The 26,570-nt window shown below is 40.3% G+C and overlaps 1 protein-coding gene across 1 annotated transcript in view; it reads right to left on the bottom strand.

Annotated features, from left to right (window-relative positions):
- The window catches only part of LOC115374611 (calsyntenin-2-like), a 179,868-nt gene that overhangs the window by 41,553 nt on the left and 111,745 nt on the right, over positions 1-26,570 (bottom strand). Inside the window, exons 3-8 of the mRNA XM_030073590.1 lie at positions 17,108-17,303; positions 14,773-14,884; positions 13,651-13,747; positions 7,855-8,004; positions 2,425-2,610; positions 294-551 (exon numbers count right to left, since the gene is read on the bottom strand). Of these exons, the coding sequence (XP_029929450.1) occupies positions 294-551; positions 2,425-2,610; positions 7,855-8,004; positions 13,651-13,747; positions 14,773-14,884; positions 17,108-17,303 (999 nt within the window). The remainder of the gene's footprint in view (positions 1-293; positions 552-2,424; positions 2,611-7,854; positions 8,005-13,650; positions 13,748-14,772; positions 14,885-17,107; positions 17,304-26,570) is intronic.

Here is a 26,570-nt window from a genome sequence, read left to right on the forward strand (position 1 = left end):
CAGCAAACATTGCTGTAGGGCTCACTTGTTATATATTAGCTCTTTGCTAGCCCTTTCCCCATTTACTGCCTTAAGCCTAGTGGAGGACAACAGGTGCATTTAAAGAGTCAATCAAACAGGGGTGGGAAGAATAAAAACTGTGGTTGTGCTCTGATTGGATCACTCCACTCTTACATGTGAGTTTCATGATGTTATCTACACCTAATGATGACAATAAAAAACATTTTAATGAAAAATTACATATTTTAGTTTGCCATGCCTTTAAGAACAGGCACATGCCACCCCCTGCTCACCGGTCTTATCAGAGTTGCAGAGCAGTGTCTCCTTCTCAGCTCTGAGTCCTGGACTGGGCCCATGTTTCATCCATGTCGCTACGGTGAACTGGTCTGTCAGATTCTGCGGCACCACCTGATCTGGAACATTGGCTGCCTGGTGCCCATCAAATCGATAGATGAGGTCACTGTCTCGCCCACTGTCGGTCAGCAGAGGCGCCGTCCAGTTGGTGGATGGGCTGGGGGCGGGAAGGAGGTCGGTGCTACCTGATGCTGCGCCTGGACGTCCCAGTCAGAGAGTAAAACAAGAAGGTAATTGCTTAGAGAGTCATCCAGGACATAATACATTAAAGAGATATTTACACTTTGGATACAAGACATCAGAATACGTAGAATTAGGATTGTAAGAAGGTTATATCAGCATTTTTTATTTAAGAAAGGTAGTTCTTGGAGTAAGGGTTATGGTACAAAAAGTTTAAATGACAGGTTTACTATTTTGGCAACATCCTCAGATATAGAGACCATAATTTCGTTTGCGAAATTATGGTGCGTTTTACAAATTTCTGTGAAGGAAACATGCTATTGTTTTACATTGGGCAATCACAAATTACTTTTAAAAATTTAAGATAACATTGCTTTTCCAAAACGGGAAGCTCAGTGTATACTCTTACCAGTCTCAAAATGTTCTCCTGAAAAAGGTATCACAAACCAAGCATTTTGTCTGTAGTTATGGGCTCAGACAGTAGTATTCTTTCGGGACTTGTTTTGGCTGCTTCCACATATGGACTCTGCTGGCTGCTGACTGCTACGTTTGCTAGTAGCAGTCTGTGCTTGTTTACCTGCAGCTGCATTCTGAGATCAGTAAGAATAAACACTGAGCCTCCCATTTTGGAAATCAGAATTAGAGTCAGAAATACTTTATTGATCTCCAGGGGGGGAATTTGGATAAAAGCATCATTATCTCTTTCAAAGCCTTTTACATTTGCCCAATTGGTTGTATAGAACCTAGGTTCAAAAATAGCGAATTTGGCCTTTAACACAGTATATTTCATAACATTTGAAGCATGTCATGGTTGCTAACTGAATCTGCTTATACGCCTTTTTCTTTTTCATGTATATCTGCTTTGGCAAGAAGTCCTTTGTATTACATGGTAATAAAGCACCTTTGAAAGTGAAAAAAAAAAAAAAAAACAGATTTGTGTGGTTCATATGGATGTATTGTAACTCCCCTCCAGAGATAACAAATCATTTTCAAATAAGCCTTGCAAGCAAATAATTGATTTACAAAACACAGTAGGATTAGCAGCTGACGCTTGCCAACTGGAAAAGGCATGTCAGTAAATCCCCATCCTTACCAACATGTTTTCCACACCTGAACCTTCATTTTCACTGAGACTGTGACAGCGTTGGGTGATCCTAGGCCACATTTTGACACGGATTGTTTATAGGAAAGCTTAGAAATTTGGGCGATGAGGTCATTGGAAGAGGTTACTGAGAAAATCTTAAAAAAGAAACAAGGCTGTGATCACCGTGTGTAACATAAAATCCACTCAGACTTTTATTATCCTTCACCAAAGAACTCAATCTGTCATGCCAGGGATCTTTGTTTTTCTTTCACAATAACACAATAAAAACAGTGGAAACTGAAGACCTGTTTAATCAACATTCTGGTTGCTCAGCAGGAATGCTCTCTTTCTCAGCACGCCATTAAATTCTAATACTGCGGTACCAAGAGGTTTTACAGATATATAATAGTGTAAAGCAGTGTTTGGGGATACAATTGGGAAGCAATTATCAGCATATGTCATAGTGGCACTTGGAAAGGAATTTAAACTGAGAAATTAAATTCAAAACTGTTTCCAGGATTAAAATGCCAGAATGAATATCGGCATGTTAATACACGGCAGAGGTTAAGATATCAAAAGGTAATTTCCTCCTTGAATTACATTTCCCTTCTTTTGTCATGCTTACTACCCTTTGCTCTCCACTTTCTTGTATAGCACTTCAGTACTTTAATAATGCATCTCATTGCAGCAAGTCTTTCTCTTGTTCACTCTCATTCACACCATCCACTTTATTGCCCTTGGTTGCTTTAATTCTCTCTCTCTCTTTGTCTTTATCAAATTGAAATTCCCTCCCTCTCTCTGCTTACCACAGAGTTTCTGCAGAGACTTTTCCGAGTAAGTTTCACGGTCGCAGCCTTTCCCGATGTGATTGGTCTGCAGCTCCACCATGGCCCTCACCCCGGACAGAGGACCACCACATGTCTCCAGGTGCATCTTGGGGAACAGCTGCTTGCTCCCGGTCCCTGGCTCATAGTCGACACGCTTGTTCCAACCTTGAGGGATCACAATCAGTTGAGTGGTTTTCAAAGTTTACAGTGAATTGGTTTAATTTATTGAATAATGTTTTACTGTTATCTTCCTATGTGACTATATTTTGTTTTATACTTATCATTTGAATAAACTGATGTGTTTTGAGGTGTTTTGATTTACTTGATTCATTCATCAAAATATCCTAGATATCTTGTATGTAATGTTATGCACATATAATTATCACATTGGCTGTGGGTTTCCCTGCAGCTGACGGCAGTTTTTGTGGAGATAAATGTATTGCTAACCCATCTTAACACCAGAGACCACCAGAGATAAAGCTGTCACATACCTGTCTGTCTCTGCATTCATTGTTTTAACCTTAAAATCAGATGTAAGACTTGTACAAAAGCCAGAGCCAAAATGCCTTCCTATTGCATTAGCAGATCTGAGTTGAAGTATTGTGATTGAAAGTGATAGGTATAGTCGGCCCTGAACCCAGGGTATATGTTTCACATGAATATCAAAGACTTTGGTGTCTGAAGACACAGTAGTGAGTCTCCAGGCTCTTCTCACCATCAAAAAGCTACCTGCTACATCTAAAATTGAAATGAGTACGCTAGCTAAAGTACAAAGAGTGGGTGGAGCAGAAATGGAAAAAAAGGAAAAAGTGGAAATACTGCAGAAAAAATGATAGAGGTAAGGAGTCTCTTTAAGGAGGCTTTTGAAAATGGGGGGAAATATCATTGCTACACACCTCAAATTTAAATCAATTTAGCATAATACCATACATCTGTGTGTGTGTGTGTGTGTGTGTGTGTGTGTGTGTGTGTGTGTGCGTGCGTGTGTGTTTGTATGTGCACTTGAGTGCCTCTACTGAATTTAAGTGCTGACCGTTTGTACATTTATTTTTGTATTTAGTCTAGCTTTACTATTGTTGTCTGCTGTTAATGCAGAGACTGCAGCTGTAAAGTAGAGAGCAAAATCTCTGCTCTTCTGCTCTATGTAGATGGTTTCATGGTGATCTTAAAAGGATGACCGACAGCTACACAGGTTGGCTACTTGGCAGCTTTGAATTTGCTCAGAGAAATCTTGTACCTTGTCAAGTCAGAGAGAGAATGACAGCGCCCTGCAACATGACAGGCCTGGTCGCAGGCAATGCTGCCCTCCTTGCACCTGTCATTCCTCTTATCATGTGTTATATTTTTATTACCCTTAATATGTATCAGAGTAGCACACGGGTATTCACAACCCAGATTAATGCGTGTGTATATGTGTGTGTGTGTGTGTGTGTGTAGGAAGTGAACTTGACAGCTGTTACCAAGGCTACAGAACAAGAGAGAAATGGACAGAGAAGAGCGGGGCAGTGGCAGGTGAGGTGGTGGAGGATGTATTAAGGCTCACCCTGACCCCATTTATGCCAGGGAGTGTTCTTCAAAAAAAAAAAAAAAAAAAAAAAGAGACGCACTCACTGATACTTAGACTGTAAAAAAGGTCTCATGTGCAAAGTGCCTAATGTTTGAGCGCATCATTGAATTATGTTTTATTCATGGCTCAGAGCTACTAAGGGGTTAATGGTTTTACTACAGGATTATGCAGTATGGCTGCATTTATGACCCAAGTCACGACGGATCATGCAACATTAATGAGGGTGTTATCAGGGTATGATAATATTGTGTTAAATTAAATGTTTCTCTGTGATCCAAAGGCAGTGAATTACTAACTCTGTGATACCATCTGGGTCTCACAAGTGCTTGTGTGTGTTTGCTAACGGCAATACGAAACAAGGGCTTTCTAATCCAGCTGGTGTCATAATGTTAAAAGATAATTTCTCCTTATTTTCAACTTGGGTCTTATTTTTCTAGTTTTTGCCATCTTGACAAGTGGTTGTGTTCAAGATATTATGTGCATTTTATTGCTAAATGTGATGAAAAGCGCAAACGTAATGAACACAGCAGCGCTTACATTGAAGCTTTGGTATTTCTGCGTGTGTAGTTGAATTGCTATACACTGATAGCCCATATGATCAGCCAATCAGAGCATGTGACCTCACATAGATTAAACAGAAAGTTATGATTACATGACAGGTACACAATGTCTACACACAGACCCTTTTGGCCTTCAAACATGCATCAAATAGCATCAGTTTACATGTGAAGACATGATTTTCTTTGATGTATAAAATGTGCATTACTTCATTGAAGAGCTTTATGTTCTCTTCAGCTGCAGGGAGCGATGCTCTCCAATACAAATCAAGAGGGCCAGTGTAAACTCCAATAATCAAAGCCATGAGGCAAATAACAGTGACTGCAGGTAGACATGTTTTATCTTTGATTGAATAACATTGTAGTAACTATTACATTTTTTCTCTATTAATATTCTTTGTGTTCACTCTATTCGCTGTTTGTCTCCCGCTGCTTTCACTGCAGTTTGGATAAAACAGAAGAAAAGGGTTTTATTGATTCAGCTTGTAAGCTTTCACTTGTTAGAAATTTAAAACAAACTATTAACAAATTGTGCCTAACAATTATCACTTTTTGCAAGCATAAGTATGTGCATAGGTGTGAATTTAACTCATCACTTTGTCCTACTGTAATCACCACTAGAAGACTGGTGTGAATGTTTTTTACTTTTTATTTTTCCTCCCAGTTGTCAGCTACTAAACTACGAATGTACTAAAGTTTCAGGCTATGTTCTGTTCCCTTTTTGGCTTAAACCATTGGATTTTGCATCAGCCTTTGTGGATGTGCATTGGGCAGGAGCACTTCCTGCAGCTGAGGGTTATGAAAAGCTTTACATTATTGTAAGGTAATAAATTTCATAATGAGTCATTGTGATGGAAAAAAATGGAAAAATAAGGCCCAGGCTGAAAATAACTGGGGTCATCCTTTCATGGTTTAATGTCCTATAGATGTTCTTATACGCATGGTTTGGACACACAGTGCCACAGGCTAGCTCCTCTTTTCTCAGACGTTTTCTTTCTCTCTCTGGGCATACTGTTGTAAAATCTATATGTCTGCAGAGCTCTATGTAAGATATGACATTTACTGAAAGTAGCATGCCATTTCACATCCTTTTGTCAACTCGCTCTGTTTTCCTGTCCCTCTCCACCACTCCTACTCCCTAGCAGTGCCTGTAGCACTGATTCATATCATCTGTGTTTATATTTGTCTGTATTTGCTGCAATGCATCTTGACAGTCACATGATCTCTGTTAAAACTCAGTTAAATCTGATTTTCCCCAATGGATTATATTTTCTCTTCACAATGAAAAAATATATTATGTCATGTGGGATAGGGTGGGCTATTAAGCATGATAGTTTTATGACATTATCACAGCAAGCAGCTAGCAGTAATAGCTTCCATTTGGCTGCAATTGGTGCTGAGTGACAGTTAGTTATTGGCTGCTCGGTGATGCTAGCTGCTAGAGGCGCTAGTGAAATGTTTTTGATTTTGCATAGTTTTCTGTGGTTTTCAGTGGAATTCCCAAATGTTCAAGAAATGCATGTCCTCTCAGATCATAAAACCACAGTACAGGCCTAGTACCAGCTTGTGGTTTCGTTAATTGATAAAAAGTGAGACATCAGACTCAGGTTATTTCTCTTCCCCAAGGCCTGTGATGTTGTTGGACTGTAGCCATCACCATCACTTCCCTCTCTCACTGTAACTTGGCTGCTCTCTCTCTCTTATCCCTTAAGCTGCCTGTTTGGTCGCTCTCTTCCCTTATCTTTCTCCGTCTTACTCTCTTATTCCTCTGTGAGCCTGACTCCTGAGATGCTGTCAGTGCTGACAGGTGAAGCAGGAGGGAAGACGGCTTGGCTCGAATGCCAAGCTTCTAGGATGTTAAAGCTGTGCACAAAAAAAAAAAAAAAAAAAAAAAAAAAAAAAAAAATTCAAAAATCACTCAAATCAACATTCCCTCTAGAGGTTTTTGTCAGGTCTTCTGATTTCCTTGAGAGACTTTCTTTCTAAAACAGGATATGCTAAAACTTCCTCCCGTCCCTATTTCTTTCTTTCTTTCTTTCTGTCTGTCTGTCTGTCTGTCTGTCTGTCTGTCTGTCTGTCTGTCGGTCGGTCTTTCTTTCTTTCTTTCTTTCTTTCTTTCTTTCTTCACTCCATACTATAGCTTCAGAATCCCTCTTCCTTCTCCACGGGTTGGGGGGGGGGGGGCAACTGACCTGGATTGCTCAAGTAAACAAAAATGAGGCACTGGGGAAGAGCTGGGAGCAGGATAAAGGGGGCGGCTGTTGGCTAAGCCAGGGGTATTCGACTATGTGCCACGGTGGGACGAGAGCCTGCAGCTTTTCTTTTCAAACCAAAGACTACACCTGGGATGTGTCTCAAATTGCACCCTAGTTCAGGGAGAAGTGAAATGCCCAAGAAGTCAGACATTTTGTCAGATTGATTCAGTTCACTGTAAAGTAAGCTCCCATGATGCAGTGAACATCTACGTTCACTACATTCATTTATAACCAATGTATAAGCTGTATCTATAAATAGACAAGGAGAGAGACACTTTGCGAGCAATACCGCCAAACTTTGTTTGCAAGTGTAGGCGCTGTGAGAACAACAGCACCTTTCAGAACTGTTAATCTCCAGGCTCTCTTCAGCCGTGATTAAAACGGTTAGGTCAGCTCACGTTAGCAAACGTGTAGGAGAGACAAACCTGACATTAACCTATCTAATGTTTCCGTTAATCATCATTACCATGTGTGGCTGTTTGCTCGAACTGCATCACACATCATCTCGGTAGCTGAGCTCGTGCCCGAATTTCAGCTCTCTACACACTGACTTATTATCCGCTGCGCTAGGGTTTGAGATGCGTCCCTGGTGATTTCACAGATTAGCACACCTTCAACTGGGGGAAGGAACTAATGAGTGCAATCATCTGCTGCAGTCTTTGGTGGGAACAAAAACTTGCATACACTCGGCTCTCAATGGCACACAGTTAAATACCTCTGAGCTAAGCCTTCAGGGTCCAGGGTGAGAACTCCTCTCTACAGTACTTATCTCCTTTTCTAAACTCTTCTTGTATCTCCTCTCCTTTTTGTCTCTGTACAATCCCTTCCTCTTCCCTGCCCCCTATCTTGCACAAACAGAGTTCACTTAAGAGAAGGAATACATGAGAATATGATTTCCATGGTGCTAATTTAGCTTTAAGTACATAGAAAGCAATACCTCAGCACACTTTGCAAAAGGACAGACATATATTACCACATGAAAAATGGAGCAATTTAAAGTGAATTCTGTGGTTGCTTCTTTATCTCTGACCTTGCCATCCAGGTTTGCAGACAGGCTTGACATCAATATGCACGGCAACGCTCTCTTTCGCTCTCTTCTGGCCACAGTCATAGGCCGTCACCATAATCTTGTAGCTCTGCTGCTTGTCGTAGCTCAGTCGCTCTGTGTTTCTGATATTGCCTACAGCAAGACATAGAGGAGAATTAACAAAAATCATTATTCGCTGATAGACAATAATAGACAGCCATGCATACTTGATAATAATAAAGTAAATAGCACTTGGAGCAATAATTGAAAACATATATATTCATGAAACTGGCCCTTGAAAATGAAAACAAGTCTTTGTATTTGGTAAAGCCTTAATGACTTTGTAATGCATTTGAGCTCTGAAGCATCTTTGTAAACAGTACATCGAAGCCAAACCAAATGAAATGTTAGATGATCTTCGCCTGTCTCAATCCAGAATGAGATTCAGGTGAGGATTATTTTCTGAAAAGTTAGCAGAATAACCATAGGTCTAAAATAACTGTCCCTTGGGTGAAGCTTAAATCAGGCTGAGGTTGTTACTGCCCAACAAAACCTGTGCAACATCTGAGATGGCAGATGGCAAATTTCACAATCATTGGCCTATATTTTTAAGGAGAAAAAAAACATCTGAAGAACTGATGATGTGATGCAAATGCAAAGAGAAGCCAACTCAAAACTTTCTTCCAGTTGATGCTTAAACACATTGCTCATCTGTGAGACACACATACAGATGTACTTCGAGATAAACAACAGGCATAAAACATTGTCACATCCTTCACAAATCCGAATCAGTCACTGCCATCACAGTCTGTCACCGGACAGCTGAAGCTATTTTTGTTGTTTGTGTCTGGAGGCTTGGCTGCATGAAAGGCTGTCACTCCGAATCCTCTCTGGGAGAAGATGAAACGAGATGAGAGGAGAGTAATACAGAGGTGAGGAAAGGAGAGAAGAGAGTAGGAGGGAAGAGATGATGTAGTAAACACTGAGGAAATGAGATGAAAATGCAGTGGTACAGAACAGAAAAGATCAGAGCTTGAAATGTCAGGAGAAGAGAGTTGAGGAGGTCAGAGTCAGACATTCCCATGAAACACTCCTACACTGACTATTTGATCCTCGCCTGGTGTGAAAACGAGAAGCGGTTAAGCTACTGGATCTCAGTCACTCGCCAGTTTTATCACAGTAGATGGGACACAAGGTGAAATTTCGACTCTGCCAAACCATTTCCATTTCTTTGCACAATTTCATAAAGTTTCAGACGCAGTCACTCTCTAACATAAGCAGTTGTACAGATCTACTGTCCCCACCAGGATTTTGGCTTTTCTTTTCTCTTCATATGAATGATTCAACAAGACAAAAAAAAAAAAAAAAATGTGTTCTTAACAAAAAATCATACTACATTGGTCTTCTTTACTGCTTTACTGCATATGTTTTCGATATACTGTACAATATTTGAATAGCAAAACAAACAAACACATATTTTTAAAAGAAAACAACAACTGAAAAATAGCTTTTATATGTCGCATTAGCTGTAAAAGAAATGTGTTGCCAGATATAAACAATAGATCAAAGAGCAGGTGATTTTACAGGAATGAGTAAAAGGCTACCATATTTTCAGGCTAATAAGAATCAATTTTTGAAATTCTGCAATGGCCTTGAATTGTCAGAAACAAATGGGAAGGGCCATGAAAGCTTTCGGTTCAAATTAAAAAAATGAAAACACTCAGTTTGAAGGTTTTCATCAATATGTCTTACCCCTTACTCACAACAGAGAAGCAGGGTTCAGATCTTGTCATTCTCACAGTTAACACAGATAATTACTATTCATGTCGTTCATATAAATAACTCATTCGAACGACCACATCTAAAATCACCTTTAGACATGAATTAAAAATCCAGCATAATCAAACTGCAGCTCATGTTTCCTGTCTTATCATATCCACGGTTGATTATATTATTGATTTGGATTTTTATTGTCTTGGGCTGTCAGTATTTGTGGATTTTCTGCCATATTTTGCCATTTCTGTTGACACACTTCCACAGCTAATGACACCAAATGGAAGATATTGTCACTTTTTAAGAAAAACCCCATATTATCCTCCTTGTATTTACTAATAGGAGGTTGATGTGGGTGTGTAGTTGTGATAAATCTGATTTGACTTGTATGTGGCATTTAGAACACTGCATGCATTTATTTAGCTTTGTTTATTTTTTGGCATTTCTGCTTTATTTGATCGTTACAGTAGAGAGAGAGATATGAAAGGTGGAAGAGAGAGAGGGGATGATATGCAGCAAATGGCCTGGGCTTGGATTTGAACCCAGGCGGCTGCGGTGAAGACTCAGCCTTGATCAGTGGTACGCACTCTACCAGGTGAGCCACCGGGGCGCCCCAGTGCAGTGTCGTTTTTATCTTTATGCATTTCTTTGTGTGTGTGTGCTGTTACTGCAGAGAACATGTTTTGCATCCCTTGTCTGGAACACCTGTTAGACTGGCTTCAGCAGCGAGACAGGGACGACACACTGTCTTTCTCCTGCATTATTTCCTTGCTCTATGTCACACAGTCTTCCACATATCTTTATCTATATCCTATTATACATGTCTTTATATCTGTCTTCCTTTCCTGACACTCTCTTTCTCCTTGTCCGTCCATCTGTCTCCATCAGCGGCTTCATTCTATTTAATAATCCAAACTTTACTCTTATCTGGGGTTTGATGATGAGAGCTGAAGAAACAGTTTGGAGTGTAAGCTCACAGCAGCACTCCGAATCCACCAGCATGTTTTAATCCAAGTTGAGCCCCGACTGCGCGGCAGATCTTTCTGAGATGGACAGGATAGGTATCAGTGTGCAAGTGGCAAGACAGGGGGCTGAGGAGGATGGTAAACAGGCTCCAACATGACAGAAATTAAAAGAACAGAACAGAGTAGAGCAGACTTATCAGAACAGAATCAACAAAAGAGATTTAACCTAAATCTCTTTCAAAAACACATCTTGTCAATGGCATTTTACCTGATTAATTTGATATTGTGTATGTCTAATAATCTATTGTATTGTTTAATTATTTTACTCTTTGATTATTTTAATATCTTATAACATTTTTTATTTAATTCTTTTTAGAGTTTTTTTTTTTTTTTTTTGGCATTTCTGCTTTATTTGATAGTTACAGCAGAGAGAGACAGAAAAGGCAGGGGGAGAGAGAGAGGGGATGACATGCAGTAAAGGGCCTGAGGTCGGATTTGAACCCAGGACACTGCAGTCAGCACTCAGCCTTAACAAGTGGTACATGCTCTACCACCGCAGCAATCTGGGCACCTTTTCAATTCTTACCTTTATGTGTGTAATACTTTTAGTGCTCACAATAACAGGACTCTGGCTCTGTTTGACCTGAATGGAGTGGAGCTTTAATTCATGTCATTATTAACACCTCATATTTCATCTCCAAATGGCCGTGATGTGAAAATTTACTGTTCAACTGTAAAACATCAAACCTCTAATACATATCTTTATTACAAATACTCACAAATTTGATAACTGCTTGCTACAAATTTATGATTCATGTACAAAAAAAAAAATCGCCAATCTGACAATATCAGAAGTTTTTTACTCACAAATATCGATATCGCATCGCCCCCCAAAAATCCAGTGTCAGTCGAGCTTTGATTTTAAGATACTAACTAATGTCCAGACATCCATAATTGCCGCGTGATATGTGGGAAAGACAATAAATGTCACATTTCTCAGAGATTGCGGTCGACAGAGATTTTTTACAAACATTTCAAAGAACTACCACACCTCTGAACTGAGCCTACATCATTATTTATTCAACAAAGATGTTTCTGTCACTATTTATACCATAATGTCTTCAAAAAAAAAAAAAAAAAAAAAAAAATCCTGCTTTCAGTGAATGCGAAATGGTTTTGCAATGCTGGGAAACTTCTACTAAGTTTTGCTGTTTCTATTCAACTTTTTGATTTGATCTATCATAATATGCAATATACCACCAGCTGGCGACAAAAGTGAAAATGATAAAGAGGGTGAGCAAATAGGAAAAGGCACACCAGGAAACCATAAGAGAGGAAGAGAGAGGGGTTAAATTTGATTAAATATTTTGAGACAGAAACATAAAAAAAGAGAGAGAGTGAAGCAGTAGAGAAAACGGGATGTACTTCTGTCTGATCCGTCGGCTGGATTCAGCCACATGTTCACACAGCTCTGTTCACACACACACACACACACGCGCACGCGCACACACAAAGCCCTCCAGTCTCCCTTTGGTTTGGATTACGCCGTGCTCAGAGTAACACAGTGTGGATGCGGAAGCTCTGGGAGAAGCCAGTGCGAAAGCCCAAAGCTGAAACCTCATATAGGGAGATGTGCTCAGAATAGAATTCAATCAAGAATAAACAACTCCTCCGGTCGTCTCGAACTGATGTACAGCCACAGATCAAAAAATGACAACAATATAAAAACGGAAATTGTCAAGGCTGAGGTGGATCATTGTGATAACTTCTGGCCGACTCTATGCGGGGATGAAAATCTACTCCAGGAGCAAACATTGCGACAGTAAATAGTGCTATCAGCTAGTGTGCCAGTTTCAGCACTCGCTATGCTCCTCTTTATGTTCTATTTCTATTCATAGGCTTATGAGTTATAGTCCTTTTATTATTCATTAAATATATGGTGAATGCATATAGTTGACTGGAGCAAAGTCTACATGAAGACAGTGTCAGGTTTTCAATGCAAGAACTGATCTTTGAAGAATGTTTGCTTGAGCTCTTACATTAAAATGAGTGGTGCTACCCATTTACACACCAGAAAATGTGACCTTATTCCTGTAAAATTGGCCTAGATAGTATCAATTCATGCTCAACGCTGGCTGCTTCTGTTTCTCCGCAATTTGTCTCGTCTCGGTTCAGTCGGCTGAGACTTGGCTCTCTCATGTGCATCTTTGGCAGAGACTTGTGCATGCTCACACTTGGCTAAAATGTCCAAGATCATAGGAACATCAAATGCAAATTCAGCCTTAGAATGTCCCCTCCCTCCCTTTCGTTATCAGACATTAATCATGCTGTTTGTGTTCAAGTGCAGCACTACTATTAGAGTGCACAGATTAGCATACTGTGGGGTTTGTTAAATATCTCGGATAAGATTCAAACTGGGTTTAACCCGGTTGACCAACAGTGCACACAGTAAGTGACACTTTGATCTTCTATTTTTTAAGTACTGACAAATAAACCATTCAACTTTGTGACATCAGTGGTTCAATGGAAGACTACTATTTTATCTCCAAACATAACACTATTTCACACGTCACATGGCATTTTTTTTTCAATAGTTTATCGCCTGCCTAGTTTTATTGCAGTCAGACAAAAATTATGTATCTCTAAAAAGTAAGCTATACAGCAATTGAGTTTATTTTCCCACTGATGCTCAGGAATCAATAAAATTATGCAAAGTGTTCAGAGAAAGTTTTTATGTCCTCTGGAGTCATAAAATCAAGTCAGCACATAGGCTTTTGATAAAAAAAAAATGATGTAAAATAAATTTATAAATGCATAAAATTGGAGTTTTTACAATTGATGTGGAAGCATTGCATCTAATTCTGAAAATTGATCTGATGCCCTGTCTCATGAATATGTTTATCTCCCATCATAACAATGCTCGAGGCCATTGGCTCTAAAACACAAACGTACACAAAATTCTCTTTTTAATTCTTCCTGTTTTTAACACGCACAGGCCCTCACACACACACACACACACACACACACACACACACACACACACACACACGTGCGCTCTTACCATTGCGATCTATGGCAAATGGCGTCCCTGCACTGACGATGTCGTAGTTGCAGATCTGGCTGTACTGCGGTGAACAGTCTTGGTCCCAGGCTTCCACCTGCAACACAGTAACATCCAGTTTGCACCAAGCCCTTCAACAACCTCTCTACCTAAAGCAAAATAAAATTAAATTTAAAAAAATTAAATTCATCTTTCTTTTTCACATTTTTTTTACATTATTTTTTTTACTTTCTTTTTTACATGTTTTTTTATTTGACATGAGCAATGACCTCATCATCCTCCACATCTGTATTCAAGTTGATTCCAACAGTGAAACAATGATGAACAGGTAACAGGAATTTTTTTTTTTTTTTTTTGTAAGAAGAGAGCTATTTTAGGAGAAGTTAATTTGTCCATGGTCTACCTCTACCTTCACTGCAACAGACAGAAGGATAATTGTTTTCAGCAATTATAGTTCCACCATCTAACTTCTCCCAAAACAACTCTCATTTTTTTTAAATCCAAAAGACGTGTATTTCAAATACACTTGATGCGCTGTGTAAATAAGACATGTTCAGGGCTGCTGTAAGGTTTATTTTTTCATTTTGACAGACCCAGTGTAACAACTCCCATAGAGTTCAAGTCATGATGCTAAGCTAACATGAAATGCTACCCACAGGAACTGAACCACTGGATGTTCAGGGGTGGAAATATTATCAAACAACTCAATCTGGGTAAGTCAAAAAAAGATATTTTCCCCAAAACACCGGAGTCTTCCTTTAACTTTGAACATGCCACAGCCTAGCTAAGAGTGAATGTGGGCCTTTAGGGAGGGGCGAAATCCACCCCTGCAAAGGAAAGGGGAGCGCTGGATTTACAAAACAAGACAAAACAACCGCATCATTGCGAAACGTAATGCGACACAACAATCATTTTATCCCAATTATGTTGGTTCCATAATCATCAGAAGCCAAAATTGAAATTAAAAATAAAATTTGACATACACAGTAACGGTGCACTATGTAAAACTGCAGAGGGTCGACTGATGTGAGGATCCTTCTGTGTTTTTTCAGTTGAATCTAACCCACTTCACTGTACCTTTGGCAGTGTACCTTTAACTGTAAAATAATATAATGGACACACCTGCAAGATGCTGTCATAGATCTTGCCCTCTGTTACCGACGCCTTGTATTCTGGCTCTCGAAACACTGGAGCAAACTCATTGACATCGTCCACCTGAATGTGAACCACTGCCCTGGATGGATGGAGGGAGGAGGAGGAGTGAATGGACAGAGAACGGTAGGGAGAAAAGGGATGGATGGATGCAAAAACAGGATTAGACAGGGTTGGCGGAGGAAAGGAAAAGAAAAGGATACAAGGAAAGAGGGGAGGAGGGAGGGAGAGGGGAGAGAAGAAACATGTCTCTTAAGTAATTACGAGTGCATGAAATTAATTAAGACCAATTTCGCTATCGATCTAGAAAACAGCTTTAAGACAGCGTCAGGGGAGAGAGGGGTGTAAAGAGTTCGTGGTAATGGGTGGTTGGAAAATTTATTCAATGGTTAAAGATAGGCCAGACACATAAAAAAGCATCACATCAATTAGCGGCTCTTATAAAATGGACTTTCCTTACCATCTAATGTGAATGGAGGCATGAAAAATCCCTGAGCAATGTATTCAACAAACTTGTCAGTCGACACCAGATTCATCCCGGATTTCTCCCCACACCTCAATACACTTTTGTCAGCACTCTCTTTTCTTTCACACACCCATATAAAGACAACTAAAGGGGGCTGCTGCAGACATTAACCAGGTGCTCTGACATCACTTGTGCAATAAAGTGTATAAATAAAGCAATACTTGAGATGCATTATGAAGTTTTTCTCACCGGTGACCTTCTTTGACAACAACTTCTGGTGTATCTGCAGTGGCACATCTGGCTAATTAATGACAATATCTTAATGAGGCCTATTTAGAATGTCCTGCAGTGATAATGTCACCCACCCACACACACACATACACTGTGTGTCATTTATCTTCCACTGCAGAAATTCATTACAGATGCCTGAGCTGAGAAATTTCTTTCTCCCTCTCTCCTTCTCTCTCTCTCTTTGTCCCTTTCCTCCCTCCCTGTTGGTAATAAGCCTGCAGCAGCTTCTTTTAACAGCTCTTCATCTTTGACTGAAGGACCAGAGGGTTTGATTTGCTGCTGTCCATGCTGGTCTGTCTGTCTGTCAGTCTGACTCATAAAGTGCTCCCAGCTTACACACACACACACACACACACACACACACTTAGATACACACTGCAGTGTAGAAGTAAGGATGTAGAGGGGGAAAAAAAGAATGACAAAAGGAAAGGAAACAGAAACAATTAAGATGCTATCTGACGGTTTGCTGAATAAAGTGATCGCTGTCTGGCTGTGATAGCAGAGCTGTAAGTGCAAAGTGTAAAGATATTTTGAAGCCAAACACCTGAGAACTTGAGTGATGAAATTTACACTCAGCAAACATGCAAAAAGTCACACTCTCAATTTGAAGTGACTGAAAAAATGTGAAAATATGAAAGTTAATATCTATATTTTTTCCCCAAGAATAAACTAATAATTAAAACTTAATAAATCTGCCACTGAAAGATCGAAGGTGCTGTCTTACACTGCTGTTTGTGATGTTAACAACTTGTTGTTGTTGTTTTTGTCAAAAAATGTGGGCAAAATCATAATTTGTACCAAAATAATGAAGTCTTTGTCTGTCTTTGTTTATCACTGTTCTCTGAATGTGAGTTTTAACTTTAGATTACATTAGATTAGATTTAACTTTATTGATCAGTTCAAAATGACACAGCAACAGTAGTGGTAAGTTAAAATCAAATACAACAAAAAGATGGGAATAGGAAATAAAATAAGAATAGGAACAGGACACAATAGATCTATATTTATGTGCAGTGTCTGTGTGTGTTTATATATCACTGACACAACAACACCAGACCACAGACCAGATGGACCAGAACAGTGTTATCATCACTCAGAACGCTGGGGTGCTGTCCTTCATTTTGCCTTGGAAAAAAATATCAGGATTTTTAGTTCCCATTTGCAATCATAAGATTCTTTAAATGAGTGAAATTATGTCAGAAGAAATGGCACAAGATGAAGATATGTTTTACCCACTTGATCTAGTTAGACAGTCACGATGCAAATTAGGGTCGAGACAAATAGCCGGCAAATCTGACCATCCGTTGCGGATAATGTGTTTTTTTCCGACTACAGCTGCTGGGCTCTGTTCCTCGTATGTGGATAACAGAGTTAGCTGGATTAGTCTGTCGACGGTTTGACATAAACCCAGGATTTTCAGTTCCTCAAAGCAAGCTTAAGATTTAGTCTCACTTGTTCCCGCAGTACCAGCTCCTTAAACTCAAACCTGCAAAGTCTCACAACCAACGACCAACAAACACAGGCACAAACACATATGCTTTCACTCACTTGTGTGATTTCTTCCAGTCGGCCCCGCTGGGACCAGCTCCACAGTCGTAGGCCTGGATAATGAAGGTGTACTCTTTCTGGCTTTCACAGTCCACAGGGCCACTGGCCCTCAGGACCCCTTCCCCCGATGTGCGATTCAGGACCACCGCCTCAAACGGAGCCGCTTGACCGTGGATCTTGAAGGCACAGATCTCCCCTAAGATGTGAAAGACACATAGACCGAAAAGAGGTGTCATTTTCATCAGTTTCTTTTACAGGTAAATTGTCACACATTTAAAGGCAGGCATTGTAGTATTTTTAGTAGTAGTAAATTTGCTAACTTTAATGAGGAACTAAGCAAAAGAATTCCCAAATTGGACTCAAAAGAAGCACAAAGCAGATCACGTGGAGCTCTGTTGGTGATAGCTGTGGTTTTATATTTGCATTAGAATGTGTCCTCAAACTTATTTCTTAGCAATGTCATGGTGCACAGTGACTTCAATGAGAACTGTGGCAAGTTAGGAGCAAAATCAAAAGGAAAGACGGTAGAGAACGACAGACGAGGACAGCGAGGAGACAGCGAGGAGACAGAGAGAGACGGTGAAGGAGATGTAAAGAATACAAAGTGAAAATTAGAAGAGCTGCCTCTGTTGAGTGCATCGAAATCCCTTTGTATAAGGCACTTTTGTAGAGGAAAGTAGAGTTTCTATACTGTAAGTATGATGGCTTGATTAACTCTGATCTTTGCTCCAGAAAAAAACAAGATATATAGCAAATATGAGTACTGAGAAAATGGGAGAAAGGGAGAATCAGAGAGATAATGGGCTACAGCATGGCTGTTCTCCAGCAGAGACTGAAAATGTCACCCAGCATGCGGTCTATTCAATAGACAGCAACAGAGGATATTGGGTACTTAATGTGAATGAGGTCGGTGCAGCAATAAGAGCAGCAGAGAGAATGAGAGACACGGTCTGAGCTTGCACTTGGCCTCATGGTATCACTGTGAAAATAAAAATCACTGGGGGTATATGACATGGCCATTTATGGAAACCTGTTTCTGTTAAAATTTCAGACTAATTTTTACTGTCACGGCACCCTAAAGAAGGCAAACTGCTGGAACATGTTGGTGATAAAACCTAAAAAATAGGCAGCCTACTTTGTATGAAGGGTGCAACCTTCATTTATTTAATTATTGTATCACAGTGGAAAACAACAGTAAGACACTGATATTTTCCCCTACCTAAGGAAATATTTCTAGATGTGGGTGAAACATGCAAATGCTCTCATTGTGTAGGATCAGAGAAAAGAGTTCAAATTCATGCAATATCTGTTTTTCTTTTCCATTTCATCTTTACATCTTTTTTTATTTGAAAATCATGACAGCACTGGTTAAGACAAACTACTTTGGATTCTTTTGCTTTTTAATCTCTTTTTTCCTGGCATAACTCAAACCCAGCAGTCACCATCCAGCTAGTCAGGGAGCTGAACACCAACCAAACAGTGGGTAATGAAGTAAAAACTAAAGATACACACTGCTGACTTTTTATTTACAGAACGGCTATCGCTTCGCATTTGAACCCCAGTCAAGTCCCAGTCCTGGACACAATGATCTTCGTCAGCGTGCTCGGCTCTCAGAAACATCGTGCACAGCTGCTGAGGTGTAGTCAAGAGAAAAATAATTTCTGATATCTGTCAAACTGTGTCGGTTTGACAAAAGATGAAATTTGTTTTGTCTGCAGAGTGTACAGAGTGTACCATGTCCACTGAGTGTATCGTGTTTGCCCAGGATATGTGTGCGTGTGTGTGTGTGTGTGTGTGTGTGTGTGTGTGTAGATCTAGTTGTGACTCTGTAATCATCTGCGGAGTTCATCCCCTGCATGAGTGTTCTTTTCAGGGATTTGGGAAATCGCCTTGCGGAGGGAATATAAAGCTCCAGCACTCTGACCCTGTGCCGGCTGATATCTCTCCAAACATACCGGGATGTAGCGGAAACAAAAAGCAGCCAAGCTATGCGGGGATATCTCGCCGGTGTGCTCCAACCCCACCGTCAAACACAAGGGGAAAGACAAAGTTTTCTTTCACCCACAGCGTCTCCCTGCGTCTGTTCTGGCCTTTACATTGCGCTGCAGTGCTCACACTCTGTAACTCTCCTTTCTCTTTCCAGTGCTCTCTTTTAACCTGATTCAGCCTCTCAACTCCATCTTCTTGGTGAAATAACAACGCCGCAGACCATGCTGAGCTTCGAGGCTGGAGCGTGATTTTCAGGTTGCCTGTTCTTCGTATCAGCCCCAACATGGCCTTATCAAAATTACAAGTTCTCGACTATAGGAGCAGGGCCACAAGGTCTATGTATGGAAAAATAACACAAACACTGGGTGGGTGGTATGGAAGAAGGGAGATAAGCATGGCTGTGCTCCTGCCTGTACACACACACACATGCACATACACGCACACACACACACACACACACACACACTTAGCCAATATGTTCTTATGGGGACAAAGAGGATTCCACTATGAAAATAACAGTGATTATCATATACCGCTGCAGCCTATACGCATAAACCTTGACTTGGTGGTGGTGGGAGGTCAGGAAAAGGCACTTCCACTTAAAGGTTTTAGGTCATTTTCTGCTCCATCTGTTGTAGCAAATGCATTTTTTTTTCCTGGATTGCAATTTAGAGGAGGGCGTAACAGAGCCACTGAAGGGAGAGAAGATGGAGAGAGCAACAGACGATATAGAGGAGAGGGAGAGCAATGAGGAGGGATGTGTTGTGCCAATGTATATGTAAATTGTGATGACAGATTTCAGACAGATTCCTACTGTGTCAGCAGAAGTTCACACACACACACACACACACACACATGCTTGCCACTGAGCCCCATTACAGGGAATAACATAATTTTACCCAATCAGATAGTACAGATGAAATGAACTTCAATCTTGTGGCCTATGAGGGAAAGAGAGTAGCTTTTCAAAGTAAATATCAAAACACATAGATTTCTGCTTCAGGGAGTTGGCTGGGTGCCATGACAGTTTGAGAGTAAAGTGGAAGAGTCAGCAAAAATGGCTCGATAATAACAATCATCTAAAATGGATGGCACTCCACAGAAAGGCTGAGCAGCATAAACTGCATCGACTGAAAATGTCAAGCTGTCAGAGAACATGTATTTCACAATATGTTAAATTGCCGATGTAATGAAAAAGGACAAGAGGGATCCAATTAAGGAAATCATGCATCACCGACTATCACGTTTTCATAAGCAGCTGAGACAAAATTGTGTCTTTCTGCTGTGAGTAACAGGAGTTGACAGACCACTGGAAGTTTTTTTTTTTTTTTTTTTTTTTTAATCTGTTCACCTTACCAAACGACTGAAAATGGGGCGCACTAAGTAAAATCGTTATCTGACACTTGAAAACTGGAATTTGAACTAAATCCAGCTGGCTGATTCTTTAGTATTTTTGATCTTTGAGAAATTTGAAATTTGAAAACTAATTTTTTAGACATTTTATATGACACTGCCTTTGTAGCCCTTTCTTTTTTGTTCCTGCCAGGAGGATATCATGTGTTTGGTCTGGTGGTGGTGTTGTGTGTGTGTGTGTGTCTGTCTGTCACCAACTAATCTTGAAAACTATTGGACCTACCAGCCTAATTTTTTTTTTATGCACAGTTACAACTGTATAATGAAGAACCTCTCAGGGTTATCGTGACTCAAGAACTTTGCAAAATGTTTGTTCTCGCTGCTTCAGCTCCCTCCCTTCATTCACCGTCTAGCTCGCTTGACCACCGCTGTTCTCTCCCTCTCCCTCTCCTCACACACTACTGGGCCTCTCACCCTAATTTATTTTATCTGATTGAAAGGGGAAGCTACAGTATGTCTGGTGGAGATCTGCACTCTACTGAGTGCACTCAGTAGAGTGCAAAGAGTAGAGTGTTGGAATAGAGTGGAAAGAATAACACACATATTCACATACATATTCTTGATCTAACCCTGTTACACAAATTGGATCTAAAATAACATTTATTTCACCAGTGGATATTAAAACAGTGAGTGAACATTTCTCTCACAGAGCACAGGTGGGACCAAGTCAAGTCATTGTTTTGCAAGTCACAAGTAAGTGAATTCTGGCATTCAAGTCCAAGTCCAGTCATAAGTCCCAAATGTTGAGGTTCCAGTCATAATGCGCTCTTTACCAATCTTTACTTAATAATTTATTCCTCCTCTGCCTGCACTGTATATGCAAATTGTTGCACATGGTCCACTGGCACACCCCATTTCAACTCGCTAGTCTGTCTTTATTGTTAATTAATTTGGGAATAAAAAAGGCCTCGAAATGCCAAGGGACCGCTGCATTTAGTGTTTGTTTAAAACAACGGCAAGGTCTACTTCATGTGTGAGACTTTTTTCACACATCAGCACACACTCCTGTGTGTGCTGATTTGTCAATTGAAATCATGTTTTCTACAAGAAGTCAAATGTATCTCCCTTAGCTTTCCTTGTGCCAGTAGAGAGTCTGAAAGCAGGGATTTTGCATAATTTTAATCTTTGGTTTTGGGGAAGGTAGACTACAAAGTCGTTCCAAGTCAAAACGCTCTGGTATAAGTCATGAGTCATTGGTGTTAGCGTCAAAGTCGAACCTTACTTGATTTTGTTCAGTCTAAAATGATCAAATTTGTGACACGAGTCCAAGTCAAATCCAAGTCATTTGATTCCAGCCCACACCTATGGTTAACAGTGTGTTCTGTCACCTTAAATCATGACTGAAATTGTATCATTTATAGCAAAATGACAAAATATTAGGCGTAACCATGAACAATAAAACTCAGAAAGCCTCATTGAACCCACTTTCTCAGTCAACACCCAACAGGGAAACAGATTAATTTAAATCATCATCTCCTTCTTCTTAATCAAAGCCCGCTCTGGTCCATCTGGTGTGTGTGTGTGTGTGTGTGTGTGTGTGTGTTTGTCGGTCTGCCTCTGCGTAAAGCGATAGATGTAAAAGAGCTTCAGTGAGATCAGTGAATGTGTGCGCATGGTGGGAGGTGTAAGTATAGTACAGTTGATTAAAGTGAGTCTCTAAGGAGAAAACTGGGCAGTTTAGCCTTGATTTCCTCATTCTCCTGTTTTCTGTAGTGGGCTCACACTGCTGCTGACCTACTGATACATCCTTACACACACACACACACACACACACACACACACACACACACACACACACACACACACACACACACACACTGTGAGCTGCAAAAACATGTACTTTGAATGTGAAAAGACGAAGAAGTACAGCTCTTTTTGTACAAGGACTTCACATTTCATGCAGCCAGCAGTATTTAAAAAGATTAAGATTCTATACCGTTTAATGATGTGAAAATTGTATTTTATTTATTTACTTATTTATTTATTGGATAAGTATATGGACAGACAATGAATAGCCAAACAACACTGTAGACAATGACAGAATGACACTGACAGCTAGAAAGTGAGGAGAATTTTGGCATAATGAGTAGATGATTGGATACATTTCTTTAGTAAATGGTTATTTCTGAAATACAGAAGTCAGAGTCAGAATTTTTCATTTGCTCATAAACATCGCTGGAGCCTTGATATATTTCCATGTTCAACTCTTTTCTTTTACATTAACATTTTGCCCTAAAATAACCCTGGTGGCGTACGCAGCAGCACACGGCTGGGTAAATGACTGACTAAACAAGAGCAGCCTTGGAGGCGATGGAGCTGGGATCGCTCCAGCCGTTGTTTCCCCCAGTTAATTTCTCTATAGAGTTCATTAAGAGAATTAGGAGGGAGATAAAAAAAATCTGCTGAAGTGATTCATACCAGTCTTGAAGCTCTGCAGTAAGATTCTGATTTGATGACTCAGACTGATGTTTACTTGTGGTCATTTAGACAAAATATGTGCTCCACATGATGTGGGCTACGACATGCAACGTGAAGTCCTGGATTCCCACAAGGACACAATGAATTTCAAAAAGGCTTAAGGGAAAACATCCAGCGTATAGCAATATTTACTAGTTGTAGACTTCTATATCTTATTTTGTATATTGGGGCTTATCCATTTTTTTAGTGACTTTATCCTAAAACTAACATTTTTTTTATTATTATCTATATCTGTTCAAATACTTTTTGTGACTGTGCAAAAAATCTCCATTGTGACAAGTCACTTACTCTCATAATCGGTCTAAAATCAGTGAAAAAAAACTGTCAGTGTGATAAAATAATCCCTCTTGTTTCTAATGTTAAGTTTTCAGATTTCGTTTTTTAGCTCAAGGGACATTTTATTGATACTATTGAACTGATGTGCTTTATTCTGCCTTATTTCAATACATTTATTCTTGTTCCAAGAAAAATAATTCTGAAACAAATTACACTGCATTGGAAACAAGAAGGATTATCTCAAACAAGACAAATCTACATCAACATGACATCATAACCAGAGTCAACTGGTCAGATATTTGACACCACCGTATTTGAAACAGCAAAATCTGAGCAAATCAACAAAATCTGGCAGGCAAAACACACAACTTCTGAAATGCTCCTGGTGGGGTATGAAGCTGTGCAGAGAAAGGAACAAAACTGTGTTGTGGACGTGACGTCGCAGAGCCATGCCTGGTGGAGTAAGGAGGAGTAAGCCTTTCTCGCATCGGCTTTAATGGGATTTTCTCTGTGCTCCCTTAAGGATTTCGGTAAGGAGATGAGGCGGACACTGATTGGCAAATACTTAACTGGAGAAAAACATGTCAAATGTCAGCAGCACTTCAGGAATAATGTCGGTGGAGTTGTTACAGGCTGACACGAATATGACTTTTCAAATCTGCATCTGCAATCTCAAAGATACATTTTATCATTTACACGACTAAAAAGAAACTTAACAAAGAGGGGCCATGCTACAAAAAGCAGAGGTCACTGAGCTGAAAGGAGCGAGGGTGAGTGGTTGAGACATGACATCAAGCTGCTTTCAAACTAGATTCACAAAGCTCCCACTTCAGTCAAAGTGCCGCGGGACTACACAACACGATCTGTTCAGGCTATACGGACAGCTACATATTCACCGACTCTGTGAATACTAACGAGTACGCACTGATGCACGCACTCTTGTACAGACACACACAAACACCAAATTTAATCAAGAGAAGCCCAAAGGCAGCATTGAAATAATTTACAGAATTTCTCAAAATATAACTGCGCCTATAACAGAAAACATCTCCTGAGACATCTCCGAATGCAAAAACATCAGCATCCATTTTTCCATATCACCCCCAATCCCCTGCAGAAAAATCTGAGATGAAAACCCTCACGGTAAAGAAGCAACAATCTCCATCAATTTCTTCAGAGCCCTGTTTGGCACTCCAAAATGTAATAAATAGGCTTTCACAGAGTGCCAAACATACGTGCATGTGTGTGTGCGTGTGTGTTTCTGTGTGCATGGGCGTGTGCATATGTTGGATGGTGTATGAAAGCAAACACAGTGGGCCCCCCAGTTAGTTAAAGAGAGACATGGAGAGCAATTCATCAGAGTCTCACTGGGCTCCTTTAGATAGTGGGCCACTTCCTAATTGCATTTGGGAGATTGTCGCGCCATCCGCTTGACCCAAGGGTGACAAATCAGCAGCTCACACAGACAGGAAAATGCACACACTCATACCCGCACACACACATTTACCCAGCACCACGGACGCCTTGGACAACACAATATACGAATGGAGAGAATTCAATATCGTAGACAATACACATTAATTCTGCCGGGGGCCTTGGTGGTCCACAATGCAATTAGCGTTAATTGTAGCCTGTGAAGTTGTGGAATTAGAATTCACTGGACGAGCTGTGACTGTCAGCGTTGGCTGTTAATTGAACCACATGAAGCCTGAGCTGTGTGACTTCAATACTTAAGAGGAGAGCACTTCGACTAAAGTGTTAAAGGTCGATACAGGCTGGAGTATTAATCCTTGAAGTGAGACAGAAATAGCAGTAGTATGAGCGTACCATTTGTAAACGAGACAGGAGCAGTGGTAGCCTCGAGGTTTGAGAAGCTTCTTGTGACTGGAAAAGTCAGAGGCTGAAGTCTTCATACTGGTTTGGAAATGCCTCACTGAAGTGCCCTTTAGCAAGGCACTTAACCCCCAACTGCTCCAGTGAAGCTGCTCAGCGGCTGACAATCGAGGACAGGTTGTACTGCATTGCTCCCAGGTATGAATATACAGAATTTGATGAATGTGATGCGGGATGTCTTTTAGTTTGGTTTGTGTGTGTGTGTGTGTGTGTGTGTGTGTGTGTGTGTGCTTCTGTTTGTATGGGTTTATTACAAAGTGCATCAGAAGTCAGGCCACAGAGAACGCCCAAAGCAGTTTTAGTTTAGTTGTTTACACCATGACAAGACACTCAGAGCCAGATGACAGGATGAAGACAGGTAGAGAAAAGCAAAGAAACACAGAGGTGGTGAAGAGGTGAAGAGATATGAATGAACTAAAAAAAAAAAAAAGGTGGAAGAGAAATAGCAACATCGCCTCTAGAGCGAAAGACGAGATTAAGTAGTTTAAGAATGAGAATGAGGCAACAAAATATAACTTGTTGCTGCCTCTACTCTAGCTGGTGCTCTGGCTGCTGTCCATGGTCCTGATGCTCGTTTCCATCCTCAGTGTGGAAGAGTGAGAAATGTGCATTAATCAATTATTGCCAGCATGCCAGCAGTGTGTAACAACCTCTCCAACCCTGCTGCTCCCATCAGTGAGTTCGTCATTACAAATGCACGCCGCACGGCTGAGCTTTATTCAAACCCACAGAACTTTATTTTAAAATTCTACCGGAGATCCCGAGGTTTCCAGAGATACCAAATATGTCCTGCTGAATTACAGGGAAGTGTGTATAAAATGGTGCAAAAGACATCTAGATATTTTCTATTGGATGTAATGGTGCAGCCACACCACAATGGCATCTCGGATTTGAATACACATATATATCTGAATGTATGGATGACGTAGCCTCAGTGAAGCATTGCAACCAACCAGCAGATACAGAACACATTTGTGCCGCTGCTGTGCAATATGGAAAAAACATTCCGATTCTGAAGATACTTGAGGGAAATTTTGAGGGGAAATCATAGTTCAAGGGATTAACTGTGTCTGCTCATTCTTTAGATGGCTGATTATTCGACTGACACCCTCCTGAGATAACGCCAGTCTGCTTGTTGATTCCTTCTCTGCGTTTGAGACTGAATGTTAATTTTTTCATTTGTTTTTGCCTATCTGAAGTTAGTTTTTTACCTTTTCAACTGATTCCTCTTCTGCATTAGAGACTGTTTTGTTAATTTGTTTTCACCAATCTCATTTTACTTAGCTCTTTTACTGTAGCTGTAGCTCCTAGTTGTTTTTCCTCTGCACTGTATCTAGCCTTGAGCTTGGTACTTTGAGTATATTTTTAGCTTGTCCTATTGGCACAAGGTTTTATTCTGTTTTATTTTGTCTAT

The sequence above is a fragment of the Myripristis murdjan genome, chromosome 17, assembly GCF_902150065.1.
Source record: "Myripristis murdjan chromosome 17, fMyrMur1.1, whole genome shotgun sequence".
In the NCBI taxonomy this organism is placed as follows: Eukaryota; Metazoa; Chordata; class Actinopteri; order Holocentriformes; family Holocentridae; genus Myripristis; species Myripristis murdjan.